General features: G+C 41.5%; 1 protein-coding gene across 1 annotated transcript; it reads right to left on the reverse strand.

Moving 5' to 3' along the window:
* Positions 1-596: 596 nt before the first annotated feature.
* Positions 597-20,925, reverse strand: jcadb (junctional cadherin 5 associated b). Its single transcript, XM_055201297.2, has 4 exons — positions 20,571-20,925; positions 13,325-13,838; positions 3,020-8,469; positions 597-1,996 (listed from the first exon to the last, which is right to left on the reverse strand). Exons 2-4 carry the CDS (start codon positions 13,699-13,701, stop codon positions 1,962-1,964), a joined length of 5,862 nt encoding a protein of 1,953 aa, XP_055057272.2. The 5' UTR covers positions 13,702-13,838; positions 20,571-20,925; the 3' UTR covers positions 597-1,961.
* Between the last annotated feature and the right edge of the window lie 1,306 nt (positions 20,926-22,231).

The raw sequence follows: 22,231 nt of genomic DNA on the forward strand, positions 1-22,231 counted from the left end.
AGCTCAGCCATACAAGCAACATGGACGAATTACTTATTGTGCCTGGTTGGATGCACGCCTCAAGTAAAGACTCAAGTAATAAAAACTACATCTGTGGTTGTATCAAGACCATCCAAATGGCTTGTTTCTGCAGTTTAACTGGTATTGCATTAAATGTGCAAAGCGCAAGGGTTTAAAATCCAAGGAATACATACCCAGCAACCAATTCTAACCATCTAATAGGTGTCCAAACATCTAGGCTAAAAAAAAAGAAACAGCCAAATTGTCCCCTTCAATACTTGATTTTTTATATACATACATATGGACCTAAATGTTTAAAGGGACAGTTCACTTTTTTGAAAATATGCTAATTTTCCAGCTCCCCTAGAGTTAAACATTTGATTTTTACAGTTTTAGAATCCATTCAGCTGATCTCCGGGTCTGGCGCTAGCACTTTTAGCATAGCTTAGCATAATCCATTGAATCTGATTAGACCATTAGCATCGCGCAAAAAAATAACCAAAGAGTTTAGATTTTTTTCTTATTTAAAACTTGACTCTTCTGTAGTTACATCGTGTACTAAGACCGACAGAAAATTAAAATTTGTGATTTTGCCCTAAAAACGAACAAACTGATCTACGGAGCGCGTTTTGTTATTACGTTGTCTCATACGACGACATGATTGTCGAAATTGAGGTTGTTTGCAATTTGAAATCTAGATGCTGCTAAAAAACATTGTACCTTTAAAAGCACTGCAAGTCAGTTTGGATAAAAGCATATATCAAATGCATACATGTAAATAGGTTTCATTTTTTGATTGGCCGTATTTGTGTCACTTCATGCAGCTTTTTTATTTTCAGTGACAAGACGTTAAAATTGCTCAACATTGGAAATGTGTCACGTTACGCTCAGAACACAGTGTTAGGGTGGGGCTCATCTTAAAGAAAATACAGTGAGGTTCAGTCAGCAAGAGGAATGGGAAACAAACAGATGTAAGATCAATACTGGTTCACTGCAATATAAGGATTTATAATGGTTAAAGTGTAAAGTCAATCACTCGTGGTCATTGTAATTAAGAAGTGTAGCACAGGACGTTGACTACAGAGAGACTGAACGTTGAACGATGAGGGCACAAACAAAGGTGTTAACGTCGGTGTGCAAAGATAACACTGTCTAGATGAAGGAAAAATTAATAAGATGTATGCAAGCTTGGTGAGATGAAAAGTTACGACTGAGGTCTTAGTCAAAACAGATTGAGGGTAGAAGAAACATGCAAATATGTGAGGAAAGGACTTGCAGAGTTGGTTTTGGCTGGTTTTAAACTCCACTGATTGTTCTGTCATACTTTTCAAACAGTCTATAGTTTCTTACGCAAGACAGAGATTTTGTTTTGTATGATTCTGGGTAACACAACGATGTTCGCTCTTTGTCGTTGAGTAACGCACCTAACAATATTCAACCGGCCAAAATTTGCTGGGGGTTGAAAGGGTGGCAAAAGTGAGAACTGACAGAAACGGGACATGATGACAACGGTAACATATGGAGGGGGGGCATTGTTGGGAACTTGCCTCCTTCTGGCAGTGGAACAGCAAACACTTAGAAAGCCAGCAGAGCTGGAACAGAGTGGACGTGGAGTGGAGTCGATACACAATGCTCTTGTCGGAGAAAAAGGCCATTTTAGATGTCTCAGTGTGGCAAATGTGTTCTGAATGCATTTGAGTGTCTGCATACATGAGAATGAGTATCCTTGTGTCTGTTTGCGTACACGTACGTGTAAGAATGTATCTGTATGAGGGAAATATTAGCATAAGAGACATGTCTCTGAGTATCTGTGTCTAACGTTGAGCTTGTATGTGCATGTGTATGTGTGCAATTCAATGTCTGGGGATGTTTTAGTAGCATATGAGGATGAAGGCATTTAGCAGACAGCCAGGTCACAGTGCTGGAGGCTGGCCCTCAGGTGGATGACCTCTAGGGTTCAGCTACGACCTTTCTGCCTGGCTGGGATCCTGGGACTCTGACAATGCAAAGAGACAATAAGTGTCTAATAGTTAAAATAAAAAGACAAATGTACTTGGAAATAACAAATTTAAAAATTGAATAATAGTGAATTTATTATTTGAATGAAAATTTAGGACTTGACAAATAAACTTAACTTTGAGGGCAGAGCTCCCTCTGGTGGTCATACATTATAAACAGACCCACTACTCTGTTTTTGGGTTTGCCAAAACATAAGTTTTGTCATATGTTTAGCATATTATGTATTACCTTTGGACCCAGACATTATTGTACAAACACTTCATTTCCAGCTAATTTTGCTAACATCATCAGTTTTTTATCAGAAAGACAGAAGGAAACATTAATAATTTATAGTTTATGATGTTCAAAGTAAATATAGAACAAACAGTAAAAATTTGAGGTTATATTGAAATTGTACTAAAATGTGACCCGCTTGTAAAATCCCAGCTGTTTTGTGATTTATGGTTATCTACATAAAATTATCCTACATAATGTAAAGAACATTCTGTAAAAATAGAACCTTGATATCTTTAATTAACTGGATAAGGTCATGTAAAGATCGATATTAATGAGTAAAATCAACATTTGGAGCCTCCGCCCTCAATTTATAAAAAAGAAGGGCCTTGTTTACAGTCACTGAGCATATTTTAATGATCTAAGTGCATATGGCGCAGGTGCATTTAGGGCGTGTCTGAAACCACTTTTGCTAGTTTAAAGACAGACAAAACAGTCGGCGTGCCAGGTGCATGGTCCCTATTCTCTTAATGAGTCATAGTTATGTTTTGGGTGCAACGTACACTAAACCAATCAGAGTCCCATCTCTCATTCCCTTAGAGGTCTCACAAGGGATGTCTAGAAGACAGCATTTCTAAATATGTTCAAAAGCAATTGTATTATATGCATTTCTTTATTTTAGTTACAGTTCAGTTAAGTAAATGATAGAATCAACTGGCCCTGTATCTGTAACTTTATCTAACAGAACAATTTATTTTGAATCATAATTCACAAAAACCTCTCTCACCTTTTAGAGTTGCCTGATCGTTTGTAGATTCTTTAGGTTCACTGCTAACTGAAGGAAGGGCATCTCCCTTTGTGATGTTTAAAGTTTCCTGTGGGCCAGGAACTGGGCAGTCTTCCTCCTTCCCAAACTCTGCCCACCTCCCCACCCCCTGCAGTCCATCCCAAGAGTCTGAGCTACGGAGGCTCAGGCGTCTCATTCGTGAGACAGTGTCCACCTCCCTCATTCGGGCAAGCCTCTCCTCCGAGCCATGTCCGGGCGGGGCTGTAAAAAGAGCCTCTATTCTTTGGGAAAGTCCACGGCTCCTTCTCTCTATGGTTGCACACTGACGTTCTTCAGAACCTTGACTCTGCCCCTTATCACTGCCTTTATTTGCAGAGTCTTGTTTATGCTGCACTTTATTGGTGCTAGAGGCTGGACTGCTCTGACCTTCACTGTGATTAAGTGTTTTCTGCTTTGTGTCTGAAACCTCCTCTTTGTCACCACTTTCTTGTTTATTAGTATCCAAGTCCCAATCTGAATCAGCTTGTCTGTCTATCCCACACCCACGCCAACCCCCCAGACCCAGTTTTTCACGACCTCCTTCTTGTTTATCACTGTCTAAACCCATCCGCTCCCCACAAATACTCCATTGTTCAGCGTCAAGAGACAGTCTCTCTTTCGACCAGAAGCCACCTTGGCCTAAACTTTCCCCTTCCCAACCACCCATCTCCCAATCCAGCCCTAGAGACAATCTACGATTAGTGGAAGGTAACACGGATAGGGGAAGGTGTTCTGGTGGAAATTCAGGTCGTAGCTCTGAATCCACACCTGAATGGGTCCACATTGCAGCCTTATTTACCCTCAAATTGACCTCTGGTTCTATTTTTGCCTCTGTGGTCTCATTACACTCTTGCTTTCTTTCTTCAGTCTTAGGGTCTTTATGATCACATTTTTCTTGTTCTGTTTGTGTCTTCTCTTTAGAGGTGTCCTCTGCTTTAACATCCTCTGTCATTTCAGTTTGTTGACTTTCAGTAATCTTAATTTGCTCCTTTTCTTTCTCTTGTACTTCTAGTTGTTTCTGCTGAGCAGTTACGTTATCATTCTTTACATTAGTCTCTGTATTTTTGCTCTCTTCATTCTTAACTGACTCACTGTGAATGTCTTCATCAACATTAACTTTTTTTGATTTATCTATGTCTCCTGCTGAACCCTCTCCTGTAATGAGAGTAGCAATATGTTTTTCAGCTAATGATAACTGCATCTGCCAGTCAGCAGGTACCTCTGGATTTGCCTCTAGACCTGTTTTGTCTCCAACCGGCTTTCCAGTTGTAATGCTACACAGTACACCCCTATTATTAAGGAATCTGTTAGACTGGCTTGTTACCCTCCTAAAACCCAAGCTTCTTTCCTCCCTGAATAAAGAGACTGGCTCCTGTCTCACATCTAGTGCCGAGGAACAACATGGCTGCTCTGAATCTGCTGGAGGCCTACCAGGAATGGGAACATGTTGAGGGGTTTCGACACTCAATGCACTCCCTGGTTTTGATCTGACAGAAGCTCGGCTAACAGCTCCAGATTCACGAGTCATTTGGAGAGTTTGACAGATGTGCTCATAGTCTGGGGGACTGGTTAGAGTGGAGGCATCCTGCATGGGCTGTCTGTCTCCCCACGGGAGCTCAGCTGGCATGGAAGAAGTTGAGGATGTAAGTGCAATGAAATCATCATCTCTTTGGGTCTCTCTTGGGGCTAGCATTTCCAGTTTCACTGACCTGCAGGCTTTGCGTTGTGTTATCTGGGACATGACTGTTTTGTAATCTCTAAAACCTGGTTCTGGAAGGGGAGGAACAGGACAAATCTCCTCTCTTAGCTGTTTGCTGAAGCTCACACTTTTCCCAGTTGATGGACGGGAAAAGGCACTCTTCACCTCCCTATATTCTGGGTCACCTCCAGGCACCAAGCTAGGGCGAAGTGCGGTTGCAGGAATTCCAAGTGGATCTGTTGACAGCCTGGATTTAATACGATCAGGAATTTGCATGGAGGAACGGTTGGGAAGGTTATTGCTGGCAGTGCTGAGCTCCATTATATCTTTGTAGGCCTCATTTAGATCCTCAATGCACTGGTCCACGCTAGGCTGCCTACCTGCTTGATCTTGCAACTCTTTATTGATCATATCAAGCTCCTCAATGGCATCCCAAGGTCGCCGACTTACCGGCTTCAGAATGATCTGACCAGAAGCCTCTGGGTTTGGGCATGTGGTTGACTTTGCCTCTTCTGGCTGTTCTGATGGTGGGGACTGAGGTGGAGGCTGTGTTGGTGGGGGAGGTGGAGGTTGTGATGGAGGCTGGGTTGGAGGTGGGGGTGGAGGGTGTGGCGGGGGATGTAATGGAGGTCTGTGAGAACCTGTGCTCTTGGAGAAGGTGCCTGTCCTTGAAAAGGCGCTGTTGCTGGATGGTTTCAGGCTTTTCTGGCCTTTCATTGGATACCCGTAAGGGGTGCTGGGGTTGGGAGCTCCTGAGGCTGGTGGAGCTGCTGAAGCTGCTGGAGCTGGTGGAACTGATGGAGCTGATGAAGCCGATGAAGCCCCATGTTCTACTGTGGCAGCCCCCGGAGCCACTGTTGTACTCTCAGCAGAAGCTGGTACCTCTGGGGCGGCAGGAGCATCTTGTGCATCTGTGTTTGTAGGTGCTGGGATTGCATTGCTCTTTATGGGCTCAGGGCTTGTCTGGGTCTCCTGATCACGGTACTGATCCCCCGGCCAAGCCCCAGAATACCGTCTGAGCTCATCATGTGGATTTGGCTTAATGATTCTGGAGCGTGAGTTCCTTCTGCGATGAGCCCTCCTTGTGGCTATGCTACTGGTCCCACTGCCTATTCCAGAGCTTCCTAGCGTAAGTGCTTGTAGCTCCAAGTCAGTAGATGTGGTGGATGTGCTTTTTAGGCTTTGGTTTGGCAGGGAGCCGAGAGTGTTGCTGTTCTCGCTAGAGGAGCTTGGTGGAGGAGGAGGAGGAATTGGAGGAGAGTCGGGTTCCTTCTCTTCATTGTTGTTTTGATCTCTAGATTTAGCACTGGACTGTGAAAGTGGCACAGACACAAGGCAGAAAATAGTCTCACTGAGTTTCTTTTTTACACTCTTTTTCTCAGGTTCCTGTACTGGTTCTGTCTTTACAGTTGAAACACTCTCTGCGGAACCTTTATCCATGGATTTGTCAGCTTTTCCAGCCTTGTCAGTGTTTTTCTCAGCTTTTATCTGGTCTGTACTGCTGTCTGCTTTTCCCTGTTTGTCAGCCTTATTCGACTTCTCTGTAAATTTTTCAGGCTTACACTGTTTTTCTAACATTTTATCTGCCTTAAGTTGTTTTTCTAAAATCCTATCTATCTTCAAGTGTTTTTCTAGAAGTCTTTCAGCTTTACTTTGCTTGTCTGATATTCTGTCAGCTTTAGCAGGCTTTTCAGACATTTTCTCTGCTTTGATTTCAGGCTTAATTTGTTTGTCCGTATATCTATCAGCCTTAATTTGATCTGGGATTCGGTCTACTTGTATAAGGTCAGCTAATCTTTCCACCTTTATTTGTTTGTCAGTAAACCTGTCTGGCTTGACCTGATCTGTGGGCTTTTCCAATTTGATTTGTTCTATAACTCTATCTGTTTTCACTTGCTCTGTTCCTTTGACTTGGTCTGATCTCATCTGTTCAGCACCTCTCTCCACTTTGACCTGCTCCGTTGTTCCCTCCACCTTGACCTGGTCTGCAATCCTGTCTACTTTATTCTGCTGCTCTGTCCCTCTTTCTGTTTTAACGATTGGTTGCAGAGGTCTGGTTTGAAAGGCTGCAGGGTACTTGACACAGCTCTGATCAGGTGCTACAGTGTCACTGCCTTTGTTCATCCCCTTGTGCCAGCGGTTAGCGTTCTCCTGTTCAGTGAGAGCCGGTTTGTTAGTGTCCATGCTAAGACTCTGTCCCTGTGAAGGGAGAAAGGCACTATCAAGTGTGGATTGTCCTAAAGTTGCAGCGCAGGGAAGCTCTTTGTTTACGTGACGGATCTTGTCCGCGTCTGTTAGTGAGTTTCCACAGGGCCCCCCTGAGACTTGCCTGATACGCGGGTCATCAAATTGGACATATTGGAAAAGTCCCGGACGGCTTGGTACAACAGGCCCTGGATGCACAGGCCTTCTCGGAACTACCGCCATGCTTCGGTCTTCACGCCGTTCTGACCATGACAATCCCGAGGTCCTGGAAAACCACTGGCCCATCTCTGCACTTACTGGCTCACGCTTCCATCGAACAAGTGCAGAGTCTGCTCTGTAGTTCTGTCCACTTCTGGGTGGCAGGAATCTCCTGTAAGAGGGAGGTGGGATGTAACCAGGTGGCTCCATTCCAGTCAGTTCATGATAAAACAGATCTGCCCTATATGCTTCTGGTCTCAGAAGTTCTGCACTTTGGGAGTAACAAATGGACCTGTCTCGAAGCAGTTCTGAGCTCTGAGAATAGCAAAGTGATCGGTCCCTTAACAGGTCAGCACTATGTGAATGGGTGAAAAAGCGGTCCCGCAGTAGTTCTGCACTTTGTGAATGACTGATAAATCGGTCTCTTAGTGGTTCAGCACTCTGAGAGTGGCTCAACAAGCGGTCTCTGAGTGGTTCTGCACTCTGTGAAAAACAAATGGACCGATCTCTCAGAGGCTCTGCACTCTGAGAATAACAACCAGACCTGTCTCTGAGTGGTTCAAAATTCTGAGTGAAGCACACTGACCGGTCCCTGGGTTTGGACACAGGCTCGGATGACAGAGTTTCCCAGCTCCCCCTGTTTTGCTGGTGAGTCTCATAAGACGGAGGTTTGACGGGGCGGCTGAATCGTGGCTTTGGTACAACTGCAGTGGGGCCGTGACTTTGGGTTTGTCCACTCCACCTCTCCCCTGCTTGCCACTCACTGTGATATCGACCATATGGTGCAGAGCTGCTACTTCTTTGTGTAGGGGGATGATTTGGGGCACTGGTTTGAGGAAGTTCTCCATAGTGTGGATCCTCAGGGGAAAGGACTCGAGGGAGCGACTGGGACTTGGCTCGCACTGTGGCAGAAACACTGCCCTCTGCTGGTCGAAGGCGATGTTGTTGCTCCTGAGACCAATGTTCAGCCTCTCCATCTGACAGCTGCCGACCCAGCCCTACTGCAGGGCGCCATTCCTCTGTGCCAAGGCTCTGGCATTTTCGCTCCCCAGTCACACGTAAAGTCTCTGGGCCTGAGTCTATTGGTTCCCGTAACCATGGCCCTTCCTCCCACCGTGCCAGCGGCCTCTCAGCTCTCAGCTCCTCAACGCCTAGCACCGGGCCTCGCCACAATCCTCCAGACACTCTAAGCTCCCTGGGATCAGCATAGTCCAATAGAGCACCGAAGTCCTGTCCTCTCCTTCTCCAGAATGAAATATCTCTCTCATCTGCATGTTCAGAGAATGTCAGGCTGGGAGCATCGTAGAACCTAGAAGCCCAGACAAATACAGATCAATAATTAAGGCAGACCTAGTACTGAATTTAAAGGATAAGTTCGGTATTTTACACTTAAAGCCCTGTTTTCAGATTGTTTATGATGAAATAGAACAGTTTGACAGAAATTTGGACATTTGATGCTGGCCCGAGAATTTTCGGTTTCTGTTTTATCAGCACCCACCTCTACAATGGCTGTATAGGTGCACTGGAACAATCCTTCCTAAAATGCATTAAACTTTTGTTTACAAAGATGTGAAACACAGAGTGGTCAGGGGTGTTCACTGATATGCTCACACAAAAATTGCTGCAAAAGCAGCTACGATAAAACCTGTTGGAAAGCATCTTTTGCAGCGATTTTTGTGAGAGCATATCAGTGAACAACCCTGACCACTCGGTGAGTTTCACGTCTTTGTAAACGAAAGTTTAATGCATTTTGGGAGGGATTGTTCCGGTGCGCCTATACAGCCATTGTAGAGGTGATACAACAAACACCCCCAAGTTCTCGGGCCAGCATCATGTGTCCAAATTTCAGTCAAAACCGTTCTATTCCATCATAAACAATCTAAAAACAGGGCTTTAAGTGTAAAATACAGAACTTGTCCTTTAAAAAAGTACAAAATTTAAAATCCTTTCCATTTTCTTTTTCATTAAAGATTTGTTGTATTTTTATCCCTCTACAGATACATTATCAGTAATAAGCAGTAATTAAACAATAAATGTTTTTAAAGGCACACCATGGAACTTATTGGCCACTAGGGGGTGCTAGACATGTATTTTTCACGCCTAGCGCCCCTAGAGGCCACAAGCATCGCAGCACTGTCGCAAAGGAAAGGAACTGGCCAACCTTAAAACTAAACTAAAAACGAAACATTTAAAACGCTAAACGATCAACATTTTGAGACAACAGGGAGAAACGCAGTCATGTTACAACTTTCTGATGAGGAACTCGTCGTGGCAGAAGCCATGTCTCAATCTGAAGGTTGCAGCCTCCGGATGTCGTATTTTTAAGCTGCATACGTCATCAAGACTGTCTTATTTCAGAATATTAGCAATTATAAATTTGACTATTATACTTAGTTCAACGTTAATTGTTGCAGTATGCTTATGACTTGCGAATGTAATGCTCAGTTTACCTTAACAAACCAGGCTTGATGACGTATTTAGCCTCCATATTTGACCTCCGGAGGCTGCAGCCTTCCAATTGAGAAACGACCAGAAGTATTTCCTTGCCTTTTTCGAAACAAATATTGTTACATCGTCTCTCTCTCTCCCTCGCCACCAGGATTTTCCGCAATGCCGCTTGTTTTTCCTCTCTTTTGTGTGAAAATTGTCGCTCCAAATCCAAGTAAACCGTGTTTAGGTCTGCCGCTTTGTAATACATCACGCGAGTGACAGCGGAACGCAGCAAATGAGGAAGAGAGAAGAGAGAAACGCTCGGATCTGATTGGTGAATGAATAGGGTTTGGTTTTACACTGTGTGAGTTTGAGCAAGTTTGACTGACTGCTATAGCATCCTGGATTGTAATGTAAATACCATAGACACAGTAAAAGAAAGGTAAATACGTGAACACAGCATCTGAATACAGGGAACTATATGCAAGATAATCGCCGTCATTTATGAAGAAGATCGCATTTATGTATGAATCAAGATCTTGAGTTTATATAAAAAATTGCCTTAAAGGGGAATCAAACCCGGGTCGCCCGTGTCATAGGTCCGTGACACTAACACAGTGCCACATAGTCATATAATAGAAGCTGCTCTCTAAACTCTTTAAGAAGCCTCCAGCAAAATTCACGTTAAAAACAAATTGTGTGGAGGAAGTGACGTATGCCGTAAAGCAGTCGAATTTTGTAGTTTTTTTGTGCTCTGGTTACTACCAGAAACCCTAAGTTTTAAAATACGAGTAAAAGTGATACAGACCCCGTCAGGCTATGGTAGACATGTCATTCAACCTATTTAAAGTCGATGTACTATCACAAGGGTCTTGAAAATGTATTATGAAGGTTGAAAAATTACATGGTGCCGCTTTAATAAAATACAGACCTAACTTTTCTGTTGTGCTTTTTCATACAGGTAAATATTACAAACAATAAAGTGGTGTTGTTTCAGCAGTCAATCATTCTTATTTCAATGTTTTCAGATTTTTGTTTTAGAACTTGATTATTAAATATAATAAAAAATTATCTAAGAATAGGGCATTACATAATTAATTAATTATTTTATAAAAACACAACGGTTTAATAAAAACAAAACTTTTTTGTTAACCATGGAAAATAATAGTAACAAAATTGTAAGACGTGTTGCTGAAATAAAAATATTGGCACCCTTGGTAAATATCAGAATCAGACTCAAAGCTTGAGATGTATATAGTTTGAAATAAATCTTTGTCAGGTTTTCTAAAGTAATGTCTGCACTTAAGCAGTGAAGTGGAATACAAAAATATATATATACCTTACTAGTATTTAGGTAGAGCATAATCAAGTGTTTGTATGAGTTTTTATATGTCCTGAATTAATTTACATTTTCTAGATGCATGGTAACTGCCTGGTTTTGTTACAACCAATAGGAGAAGAGTATTTGAGATGTATGCAGATTATGTGGGCTTGTTTACAAATAAAGTAAAGTATACTGCATGACAGTAATATTATTGTTATTCAAAACTGCATTGTACTGTGAAACAAAGTAAATATTAGCAGTGGCTTTCAGATATGCATGCCCATAAACATCTGGTAAGTAGCATAAATCTGGTGAGTAACAGCAAGGCCACTGCAGGATTTTAGGTGTATTTGCAACCATTTACAAAACATTTGACTTTGACATAAACATTGTAAAATGGACCATCACAAGAAAGTTACACTGCTGAGCTCTGTCATGACAGTCAACGTGCTTTTTTCCATTCACTGTGCCTGCAAATGAGCAATCATCATTTCAGCATGTGACACATTGTTACCCATGATAGTAATTTTGTGTAAATACATTTATGCCTCCAGGCATTTAAAAGTCAGGGTACAGGCACTTTCTATATGTGCCATTTTCTTGTGGTGTTGACCACAAATGCATCCATAATATAATTGGCTCATGATGCCGTGGGGAGATGTTGGGGTGTCCAGTGCCAGCAGTGTATTATTCATTGACAAGGCACTTTTGAAACACACACGGGGACACAGTGATTCCGATTAATTCCAAAATCAACAAATGTTTGACATACGGATTTATACTAGGGCTGCAAGATGTATCAAAATTATCAAAATATCTCAAATGTGCATATCACAATGGTTATAAAAAACAGACCGATGCAGGTTGCAGAAAGACTAGCAAAACAGAGAGAGTGATGCTTTCTTCCCTTACAAAAATGAGCAATGGTTTTATTATAGTAAGTGTAGTATCCATGATTTATTGGAGTATAAAAAACTATGGTTACTGTAGCCAAACTAAACAAAATTTGTAATTTTATTAAAAGGTTCTCCCAGGAAGAATGTGAAACATTTATGTTAGTTACATGTCACATGCTTTATATATCATCGTATATCATTTATGAGTAGGTTATAACATATTGCTTTTTTCCAATTTTAATATTTATACAAAAAGCATGCAATTCAAATGTGATCATGTGTTTGTACATTTGCTAATTTCCTTTAACAAATTGAAATGAATTCAATTCTGAAACATTTATGACCCTATTTTAAGATAAAGCTATGTGAAGTGCAGTGCTGTACGACACCCCATACGCCAATTGTCATTAGGGTCTATTATTTTAAATTCCAGTGTAATTCCAGATTTTAAATTTGTGCAACTGCCAATGTACAAATGTTGATCTATAGACGGTTTCAGCAATAACAACATAAACAAGCGGCTTTCGTGGTCAACACATGACTTCCGGTAAACTCCGCTAAGAATAAATAACAACAAAGTACTTTAAAAGTAGTTTATTTATATAACAAGCAAAATAAACAACATATAGATTACATAGGAAACCAAACATTTGTTATTTTCTACGAGGTATTTGTTTAAGAGTTCAGTTTAGCAACTAGTCAGACCATTAAAAAAACTGAAACCGGAAGTAAAGTTCGGACCAGACGCGTATCGCGTCACCGCACGTGCGTCCAATGAAACCGTCTATAGACATTGCCGTGAAAACAGACATGGTTCACTTAAAGTACCGAATTGCATTTTTGTCACAAAACTAATAAAATATATTTTGTGCCAAGTCCTTGACATGGACTTTTTATATTTTTTTATGAATAACAAATTGTTTGAACACTCACACCTAACTGATTGTTGCTTGGAAAACTGTGCTAAGTATTAGTGCAAAACTGAGCTGCATTTCCCAAAAGCATCGTGACATTTCGTAAGTAGCACTTGAATCCCAGCTGCGAGCGATCGTTTTACGTGCATTGTTGGGAAACGCACGTAAATGAACAACGAACGAAGTCACTAATAAAAAGCGCTCTTAAGTGCTAAGTTCAATCGTTATCGGGAAACACAGCTCTAGACAAGACAGTAACTTAGATTAGGGCTGTGCAAATAAACGTTTTTAAAAATTGTATTTAAATTTTTGATTTAAAGATAATCGAGGTAAAACAATCATTGTGCGATTAAAATATAAATTGCATGTCGCTGGACCGATACGTTTGTAAGGCACTTCTAATAGCACCACAGGCTTTGACACATGTAGCCTATTGCAACACTTGCTTAATAAAAAGGTTAAATAAATGCATGTCACTGAGTAATTTTAAATAATCGTGATTATGACCATAATCGAGCAGCCCTAACTTAAACCCCTAAACTTCACTACACATTAACAGTTTACATCAAATGACCCTTATAGCGTGTGACCCACACTTACCCACTGTCTGTAGCAAGAGAGTCGCCCAGTTGTAGCAAGTCACCAAGGAAAGCAACAGGAACCTCCAATCTCCGCTGAATTCTGTCATGGCCCTCGTTAATGTTGTTGTTGTTTTCTGGGTAAGCCTTGACCGGCGCAGGTCGGTACACCCCGGTGCCCGCTTCTGTCCTGCCGTCCGCTCCCCCCTCCGTTGTCCCAAATCCGTTCAGAGCACCACCACCACCGGCAGCACCACCAGCAGTGGGCCGGTTCTCTACGTTGTCACGACGACATTCGTTGTTTCGATTGTCATAAGGCGCAGCAGAAGCGGAGGAGGCAGGTGCACTCCTGGGCAGTTTGTATCCATGAGAGATCAGAAGGTCCTCCACACTGTACATGGTGGAGTGTGTGTGTGTGTGTATGGACGGTGTTGGAAAGGGAGGCTATAGGCGTTGTGTATGTGTGTATGCGTGTGTGGCCTATGGGCAGTGCTGGTGCAGCGGGTGGGGACACAGCTGCTCAGCAGAGGCCATCACTGAAAGAGAGAGAAAGAGACAGAGAGAACATTAGACTCACTGTAAAACAATAACCATCTGCTCTGCAGAGTCTCAGCATCTTCTTGGTTGGGTACAAGAAAGTTTAAACCTACGTACAGTAGGGCTTGGTGGTATATTGAATTTTGGTAATATATTTGTATTTTTCCCAGATGAGACAATACAGTCTATATTGGTATGGTCTGAAATGACTCCTCCTCTGCAACTGAAACTCTGCCAGAAATGTACAGACGTAAGCTTTTCAACCAGCTTACATGTTGTGCAGATATGTATTTTCAATTGGAGGAAATCTATGTTTTTGAATTTTATTTTCTCAGTGCTGCAGTCGAGTCAAGACCAGAGATAAAGTCTGAGTCCAGATAAACCTGGATGTGGACTCGACACTCGATCTCTTGAGTTGGTCTTGACTCAGACTCGAGTTGAACTTGACTATAACACACTGCCAATGATTTTCCTGAATCTGGGTGCATTCACACACATGCCCTAAAGATCCTGTAAAGACACATGGTGTATTTCAGGGATAAGCAACTTCGGTCATGTAGTACCTACGTCCAACCTTGATAAAACCTTGCCTTTCTGTAGTTTTCAGGTAACTCTTTAGACCTTGATGAATTGTTCAGGTGTGCTTGATTAGAGCTGGAGCTAAACTCTGCAGAACATCGGCACTCCAGGACCGACGTTGCCTACCCCTGCCGTATTTAAAGTCCTGCACTTGGTACATTTTCTCTGCAGCATCAAAAGTTCGCTTATTATTCGTGATTTCTTTCTCAAGAAACCACACTTTCTGATAAGATCACAAAGGACCAGTGATGCACGGTTCTGTTATTCTGGTGAAAGATCTCAGCTTCAGTATGTATAGAGATGAGCTCCCTTATCTCTGCTTTAGTCCAGTTTGCAGATCATTGTTGCCATGAATGTTAATCTGCATTTAAATCCCTGTGTAAAACAGAGCTGAACCATAACTTATTGCTGTGATGACACGCACATCATTGTTTATGCCTTATGTTTACACAGGACGTGTTCCCTTAATGTTACGGCATTGTTAGTAGGTTCCCTTTATGGGAGCAATCCCAGAAAACAACTGGGGGGCGTGCACACCAAGGCGTTTATGCTGGCTGCCGACATATGTTTTCACATGTCTCCAATGGAAGCGTCGCGCTTTTCAAAAAAGCCAGCAGCTGGCGGGTTTTGTCCACGCTGAGTGCTGCCACTTGCCATTTTTTTCTGTGCTTCTGCGCCGAGAGTTGAAAATTGTTTAACTTTGGGTGAAACGCTCAGCTCGTCAATATCACTTCTCACACAACCGTCCAATCAGGAAAGGAGGAAAGGACGGGACAAATATCACAACAAGGGTCATAGGGTCGGCGTACGGCTGTGTTTAAAAGCCTTTACGCAAAGTACTTGTGTTTACACAGAAGGCAAACTGGCAATTTTATGTGAATTTTCTGTGATAAACGTGCTGTGGTGTTTCCTCAAATAGCAATTCTGTCAAATGTTCTGTTTAGTTCAATGTAATATGTACAAAAAACATTTCAATGTAGTTCACTGTATGTAGTTAGTTGAAAACGTTGGTCAGGAGCGGGTTGTTTATACATTGACCCACGCATCACTGATTAGCATTGGCTAGCCGCCAATGTGGCCAGTAGATTGACAGTGTTACCTGCCAATTGCAAAATCTACCCGCATTTGGCACGTGGTTGGGTTTTAATTTCAGGCCCTGCACCAATATAAACAATTTTATGAACTGATTCATGGAAACGAATCAACGTACAGCCGACCAAACTCAAAGAACGTTTTCACCGCTGAAGTTTAAATGTGAAGTATTGAAATTTCTACAACATATGGGCCACTAAATGGAATTGTAAAAAAATGTATAACAAACACTCCCACATCTGTCAGTTTTATATAGATAGCCTAGGCCAAAACTCACACTGCTGGCTAATGCAAAAATTCAGGTCGGGCAGGATGCACCATGTTTAGACTTTGAGAAATGAATCTTATAGTTATACAAATCACTTGTTTCTGTTGGACTTTCTCATCATAAAAATACATACTGTACCTTTAAATCAGAGAGACTATTTTAAAATATTAAAGCATCTGTTTAATGCTCTTATACTCATGAGTTAAAGAGTGATTGCAAAACCAATGCAAAAGTAATCACAAAAACGAGTGATTTAAAAAAAAGAGTGATTATATCATTGCAGGTACCTTTGTTGTCCAAAGTGATTATTTTTCTCAGCTTTTTTCAAATATAGTTTTAATTATTAATTATTTTAATAATTTGCTCCTCATTGTCATGATCACAAGATGTTTCAGGGGTCCATAACTAGGGGTGGGCAATATGATCAAAATAATAATAATCATGGTAATGACATGTATCACAGTAGAGTTTTCTTTTAATAAGGTTTGTTATTAAAATCTTTAATGCATAAGAATTTCATAATTCTTGTTACCAGCATCAATATCACAAAAAACTTAGAAAAAAGAAAGAAAACAAAAACAAACAAAACTCAAGCTCACTGAAGATAAACAGTCAGTGATTAAATAAGGACAATAAATAATAATGTGAGTGTGCGTGTGTGTGTATTTGTGGGTGTATGTGTGTGTCATGATTTTCTTTCCTGTTTCCTGAATTTGTCTGTTTCAATTCTGTTACCATCAAACTCTGTTACCAAGGTATAGTAACAGTGTTGACAGGATGTAACAGAATTGTCTCACAATGTCAGACAATTGGTCCCTACAACGTGATAATTACCAGGTACACACACACACACACACACACACACACACACACACACACACACACACACACACACACACAAATACAGACAGTAGGAATTAATGCTTTTCACTTAATTATTAAAATAATAAAATATATTTGAACAAAGCAAAGAAAAATAATACATTTGAACACCAAATATGTACGTGCCATTATACAATCACTCATAAATATTATATTAATTTTTTTATGTAACACCAACTCCTAAAAGAGTCTGTATTTTCAAACATAAAAATATAAAGGCGGATATGATCACATTGACAAGTGCAGGGAAAGCCATAAGATAATGTTATTGAACTAGCATGTACATTTAATTAGGGCTGTCACAATGATAAAATAATCGTCTCATCGCGATTGTTTGACCTCATCGCGATGATTTCAGATCACCGCAATGATTGCACATCCCTCTAAAAACACATGGTGGAGCTGCAGCGCCTGTTTAAACAAGACTGTATCAAATGGCGCTTCTTAACTGACGATTAATCGTGTGTCCCATTTAAAATGCCTGTCTGAAATCGATACTGAATCGCAAGGCTGCGGTTCTTTGTTTCATGCACAGCTTGAATTTGGTCAGTAGGAAGTCCTTATCAATCTAAAATCATTATGAGTCGGAGTCGTTTATAACGTGCATTTAATAAAGCAACACTCGTTAAATAAAAATCATTCAAAATATTCTTTATTATCATAAAAATACCTGAAACAATTTGAAGAACAGTGATATAAATATTCCTGTAGACAATAGCATTCGTAATACTACTACTTCTGTGGCACAAAGGAATCTTCTGCACGAGAGCGCCCCCTGGCTTTGGGATGTGCTGGGATTTCACCTTAATTCATTAAAATTCATTCGCGCATTTGCACGGTTGATCGTTACACCCCTACACGCAATACATTGCAAAGCCATTCAATACAGTGGAAAAACAGCATTTAAAGAAATGCTGAAAACTTTTGATAAGTAGTAAACTGGCAGATAAAACATACATTTTCAAAACAGCAATTCCAAATTAAGGGAAGTGAAGGATGCTATTCTTAAGGATCTGTAAGGAATAGATTTTTTTTTGCAGCCACTACAGACATGTGGTCCAGTACTAACATACCCGTAGGATTGGCTACGGGTATGGCACTTTATTGTGTTTATTTCTTTAAAAAAAGTTTTGGATTCTTAAAGATATATTCATTAAATAAATACTTTAATACGTGTTATGTATTAATATTTACTGCCAGGTAAACCTTATTTCATGACCAAACCAAAAAATTATGAGAATTAAATATCAAAGCAATAAATTATTCGTCATAACCATCACAATTTATTAGACAATTAACCATCAGCCAAATTTCATAACTGTGACAGTCCTACATTTAATACAAAAAGATTTGATAAAAAAGGTTCAATAAGTTGGACTGTATAAAAGCGCTGCATCTGCATTAATGCTATGAAACAAAGCTGCCCCTGTTTCCATGGTGATTTGAAACATCCGAACTACACCCTGATGCTAAAGGTCCCATACTGTAGCAGAAACCTTTGATCCCGACCGTGACCTTGAACCGTGCTTAAAGTGAAACTGAGACAATGACCTTGACTTTATTCTGTGATGGCTCTGTTTACACGTGTGCGTGTGTCACTGCCTAAACACACACTTGAGTTACACTCGGATCGATCTGATGAGTGGCATAAGGTCGGGCTGAATTCACAGTAAGATGTGCTATACCAGCAGCTACGCTCGAGGCTTTGACTAGATCCGGCTTTAACTAGGCAGATGTCTGCACTTTTCCTTGTAAACACACACACGCACCTGACCTCTGCGTGACCTCTGCTCAAAATATGTGCATGCGTTTGTCAGCGCATATAATTTAACACCCTAACGATATTTATTTCACAACTTCCTGCACAAAACGACATATAAACCACATTACATGTTATGAGTGTGCTGATCCTTCCCATAATAAAAAAAACATCTGTGTGGGTTTATCACAACCAGCACATATGTCTTAAACACACTGATGACAAGAGAGTCACAGAGAGGTTGAAAGTACATTTCCCATGCCAGCTGGAGCTGCGATTGGTGTGCTGTGGCAGTGACATCATCACTGTGAGCATCCAATCACATTCATTTAAATCTGACCACACGTTTAGCAGTAACCACAACTAACTACCATCTAAACCAAATCGAGCCAGAGTGAAACGAAAAAGAAATGCTGTTCAGCGCACCCTTCCCTCTGCTTAACCACCTACTACTGTATGACACAGTTAAAAGCAGCCACCTCCCTTCACAACTGCATTCGGATCAAAACCGACACGAATGCAGGTATAATCGTATAAGAGGCGCAGTGATGCTCCAAATTCATGAGTAAGGATCATGCAGGAGCGACGGCAGTAGTCAAAGTGTGATTTGACCATGACAACTGCTGTCAATGATAGCACATCGGTGTTGCTGGGTAGAAAAAGGGGTGTTGCAGCCTCATGTTGATCGAATATGAGAGTGCTACAGCATCACCACTGGAATGGAGGTTCATAATTACAACTATTGACTGTATCCCAGAGGGAGACTTCAGAAAACACTGATATGACAAAATTCATCACTTCAAGACTATAATCCCTTCATCTTGAGCTTTTGTGTCTTATTAATATATCAATTTACTCACTACTGATTGCAGTATAGATATATGCATGCATTTTAACTAGTATATGCCTAATTTAACATCTCTAAACTCAAATCTTACTACAGTAAAGTTTAATGACTTTAACTAGGTAAACAAAAATACATTCACAACATAATGATGGGCTATACCTTATATCTTGACAACAGCTGTGTATTTCTCCATGCATTTTCATGCACACACCCATAGGAGAGAAAAATAACACGTCAATGTGTTTATAAGCTATTTAAATTAATATGCAAATTTTTCTCCTTGATAGATCAGTAATCTCACACGTGCCATCTCTTTATAGTTTCAGAAAGGATCTTAACAATGTCCCAAACTCGGCTGAAATAACAATTACGCAGAAATGTTAATAAGGACTTAAATATCTATGTAACAGTTCTTTAGACTTGTCCCACTTATTTTCTCCTATTCTCTAGTGTACACTACACAGGTAGCTTCAGTCAGCATACAAGCAGGTGAGAAAACCAATCCCTCCTCCATCACTTCTGCAGGAGAAAACATTATAGAGAGTCCGACTGTAAAACGACGACCATGTGCCGCTATATCAGAATGAATTCAGAACTTAGCCGAGAGAGAACGCGCGCGCGCAAGAAAGGTGGGGTGGATGTGCTTGGGTAAGGCAGAGTAACACCCAAACGCATAACCTCTTTCCCCAGAAAACCTATAACATAGAGAGCAACTCAAACGCATTTTCCACCTTATTTCACTTCGCCACTGCGCCACAAACGCGCGCAGCTCCACGCGTGCAAGCGCGTAACGTGACCTACACCATCAGCAGCATCAGCATCACAAACGTGCTATGCTGGCAAAGCCATACTGCAGTGTGTGCGCGCGTATGTGTGTGTGTGTGTGCCACAGTATACATCAAACAGGCCGCCCGAGAACGAGCTTTCAAAGTCTGCGAATGATGCGCGCACCGAACGCGACGCAACGCCGCAGGTACACAAATCACATCGCAGAAAGTAAGCGCAGCAAAACACGGCGCTGTCATAATTTTCACGCGTTCCTCCCATGTCAACAACATCAACGCGTAAACGGCCTAGACTCGCGTCTTGAACCGGGTGTCCGGTTAACGCACGTAGACGGGTTTGTTTTCCGTCTCTCGGTGCCGTTTTTGCAGATGCGTCTCTGGCTTGAGTGTGTGTTTATCAAGACGCGCTTTGCCTTGGGGGGGTAAACACGCGCACGCCGCTCCTTAAGAGATCAAACGCGTGCATGCACAACCCGCAGATGGGTGTATATATAAACGTTTAAAATCCACGCGTCTTACCTGGTGCTCGTTTGGCGCGGCCGTCGCAGTTCGCCTGCGCCCGGCGTCAGTGGCTGCGAGCGGCTCCAACTGCAAGAGCCTTCAGCTGAGCATGCCTGCAGCAGCGGGCCGGCTCTCCTGCTCACCGAGCGGAGGGAGGAAAAACAGCGATCGCCGAATGGTTTCTCCCAAAGTGTGCGTGAAGTTTATTTTCCCTCGCCTGTCGCTCTCGCGCTCTCCTAATCGAAGTGCTGACGTCAGGCATGCGTGAAATTGCTGCTTGATTTGACGTTTAGCGGAGCTCTGTGCGCGAGCGCTAATGCGGAGCCTGCCATGGTGGCGAGTGCGCTCTGATCTCAGGCTCTCTCTCTCACTCAACACTCATTCCAGGTGTACACAGACCTGCTGGTATAACCTCAAAGTGTTCTACATCCTCACAGTAGGACCTTACGAGATAAGTCCCACAGATAACTTTTTTAATCTCAAGAACCTCAAACACTAACAAGAAGAAGCTATGACGTAACATTAACTTTTTTACTCTATGTGAACACTAAATGTTCTTGGAGCTTAATTGGTAGAGTGTTGTGTTAGCAAGCAACGCCCCAAAGGTTGTGGGTTTGATTCCTCACGCTGTGTGGTCAATGTATACATTTGGATTAAAGCGTTTACATTAAGTAAGCACTTAATTTAAGCAAATCCAAGGAGCGCAAATGTCCTGGGTTTGAGCACAGATGCTGATAAAATGCATACCTTAAATGCACTTTACATCACTTTGGATAAAAGTGTCTGCACAATGCATACATCTTAAGACCCACAATGCATTTGAAGTAACCTACTTTATATATGTTATTTTGCCAAAATGTTCCATGGGAATTAAACCCATGACCTTGGTGTTACCAGCATCATACTTACCGAAACTGAACTTAAAGTGCAAAAATCATTATTTTCATAATAAATCCATATCTGCATTCGGGTATCTGGTTGATCATGCCAGATTTTGTGATTTTCCAAACTAATTTCATCATCTAAACCATCAATCTTCAAGCTCTGGTGTGTGTCTGCGCATCTTAAGAATAGTCATCTTATACTATAGGTGGAAATACCAATAGCTCAATAACAAACATCTTCTTTCATGCATTTAATACCATACACATTTACCCAGGGACAAGCCCATGCAGACACAAATGCACACACATACACCTCCTCACCATAAAACACTGACCCAGAATTCTTGGTGCTCTTGATCACATCTGCATGGTGTGAGCTCGATCCACAGTGACACTCTGTTGAGATGTTAGGAGGTGGAGAGAGAGATAAATAGAGAGACTACAGTACTGTATATGATGCTGCTCACATGCAAACCCCCCATAATCGCCAACGTGCATTCTGAATGAAGCATATGCATGATAAACATATCATGAATTTTTATCTGGTTGAAATCTGCATTTTCCTATATAGGGAGGGATAATGTCTGGAATTATGCAGAATGTAAACAGGCAATACTGATGGATGAAAGCACATTTTAGACGAATGGTTTAATAAACAAACATGGGTGAAACCTTGCACGTGTTTAGTTCGGCAGAGGTTTCTGCGAGAGCGGCTATATGAGCCTTTCAAAGACAACCCTACTGAGCTTTGGGGCTTAATACAGATCTGTAGGTCTGTTACTATGTAGAATAGTG

Source organism: Misgurnus anguillicaudatus, chromosome 2, assembly GCF_027580225.2.
Source record: "Misgurnus anguillicaudatus chromosome 2, ASM2758022v2, whole genome shotgun sequence".
Lineage (NCBI taxonomy): Eukaryota > Metazoa > Chordata > Actinopteri > Cypriniformes > Cobitidae > Misgurnus > Misgurnus anguillicaudatus.

Bases quoted from the DNA above. Each gene is read 5' to 3' on its own strand.
- jcadb (XM_055201297.2), bottom strand. From the start codon at position 13,701: ATGTACAGTGTGGAGGACCTTCTGATCTCTCATGGATACAAACTGCCC. The intron at 8,470-13,324 runs GTAAGTGTGGGT...CTGGGCTTCTAG, and splicing joins TCTCTTGCTACAGACAGTGG to GTTCTACGATGCTCCCAGCC. The intron at 1,997-3,019 runs GTGAGAGAGGTT...TTGCATTGTCAG, and splicing joins CGATCAGGCAACTCTAAAAG to AGTCCCAGGATCCCAGCCAG.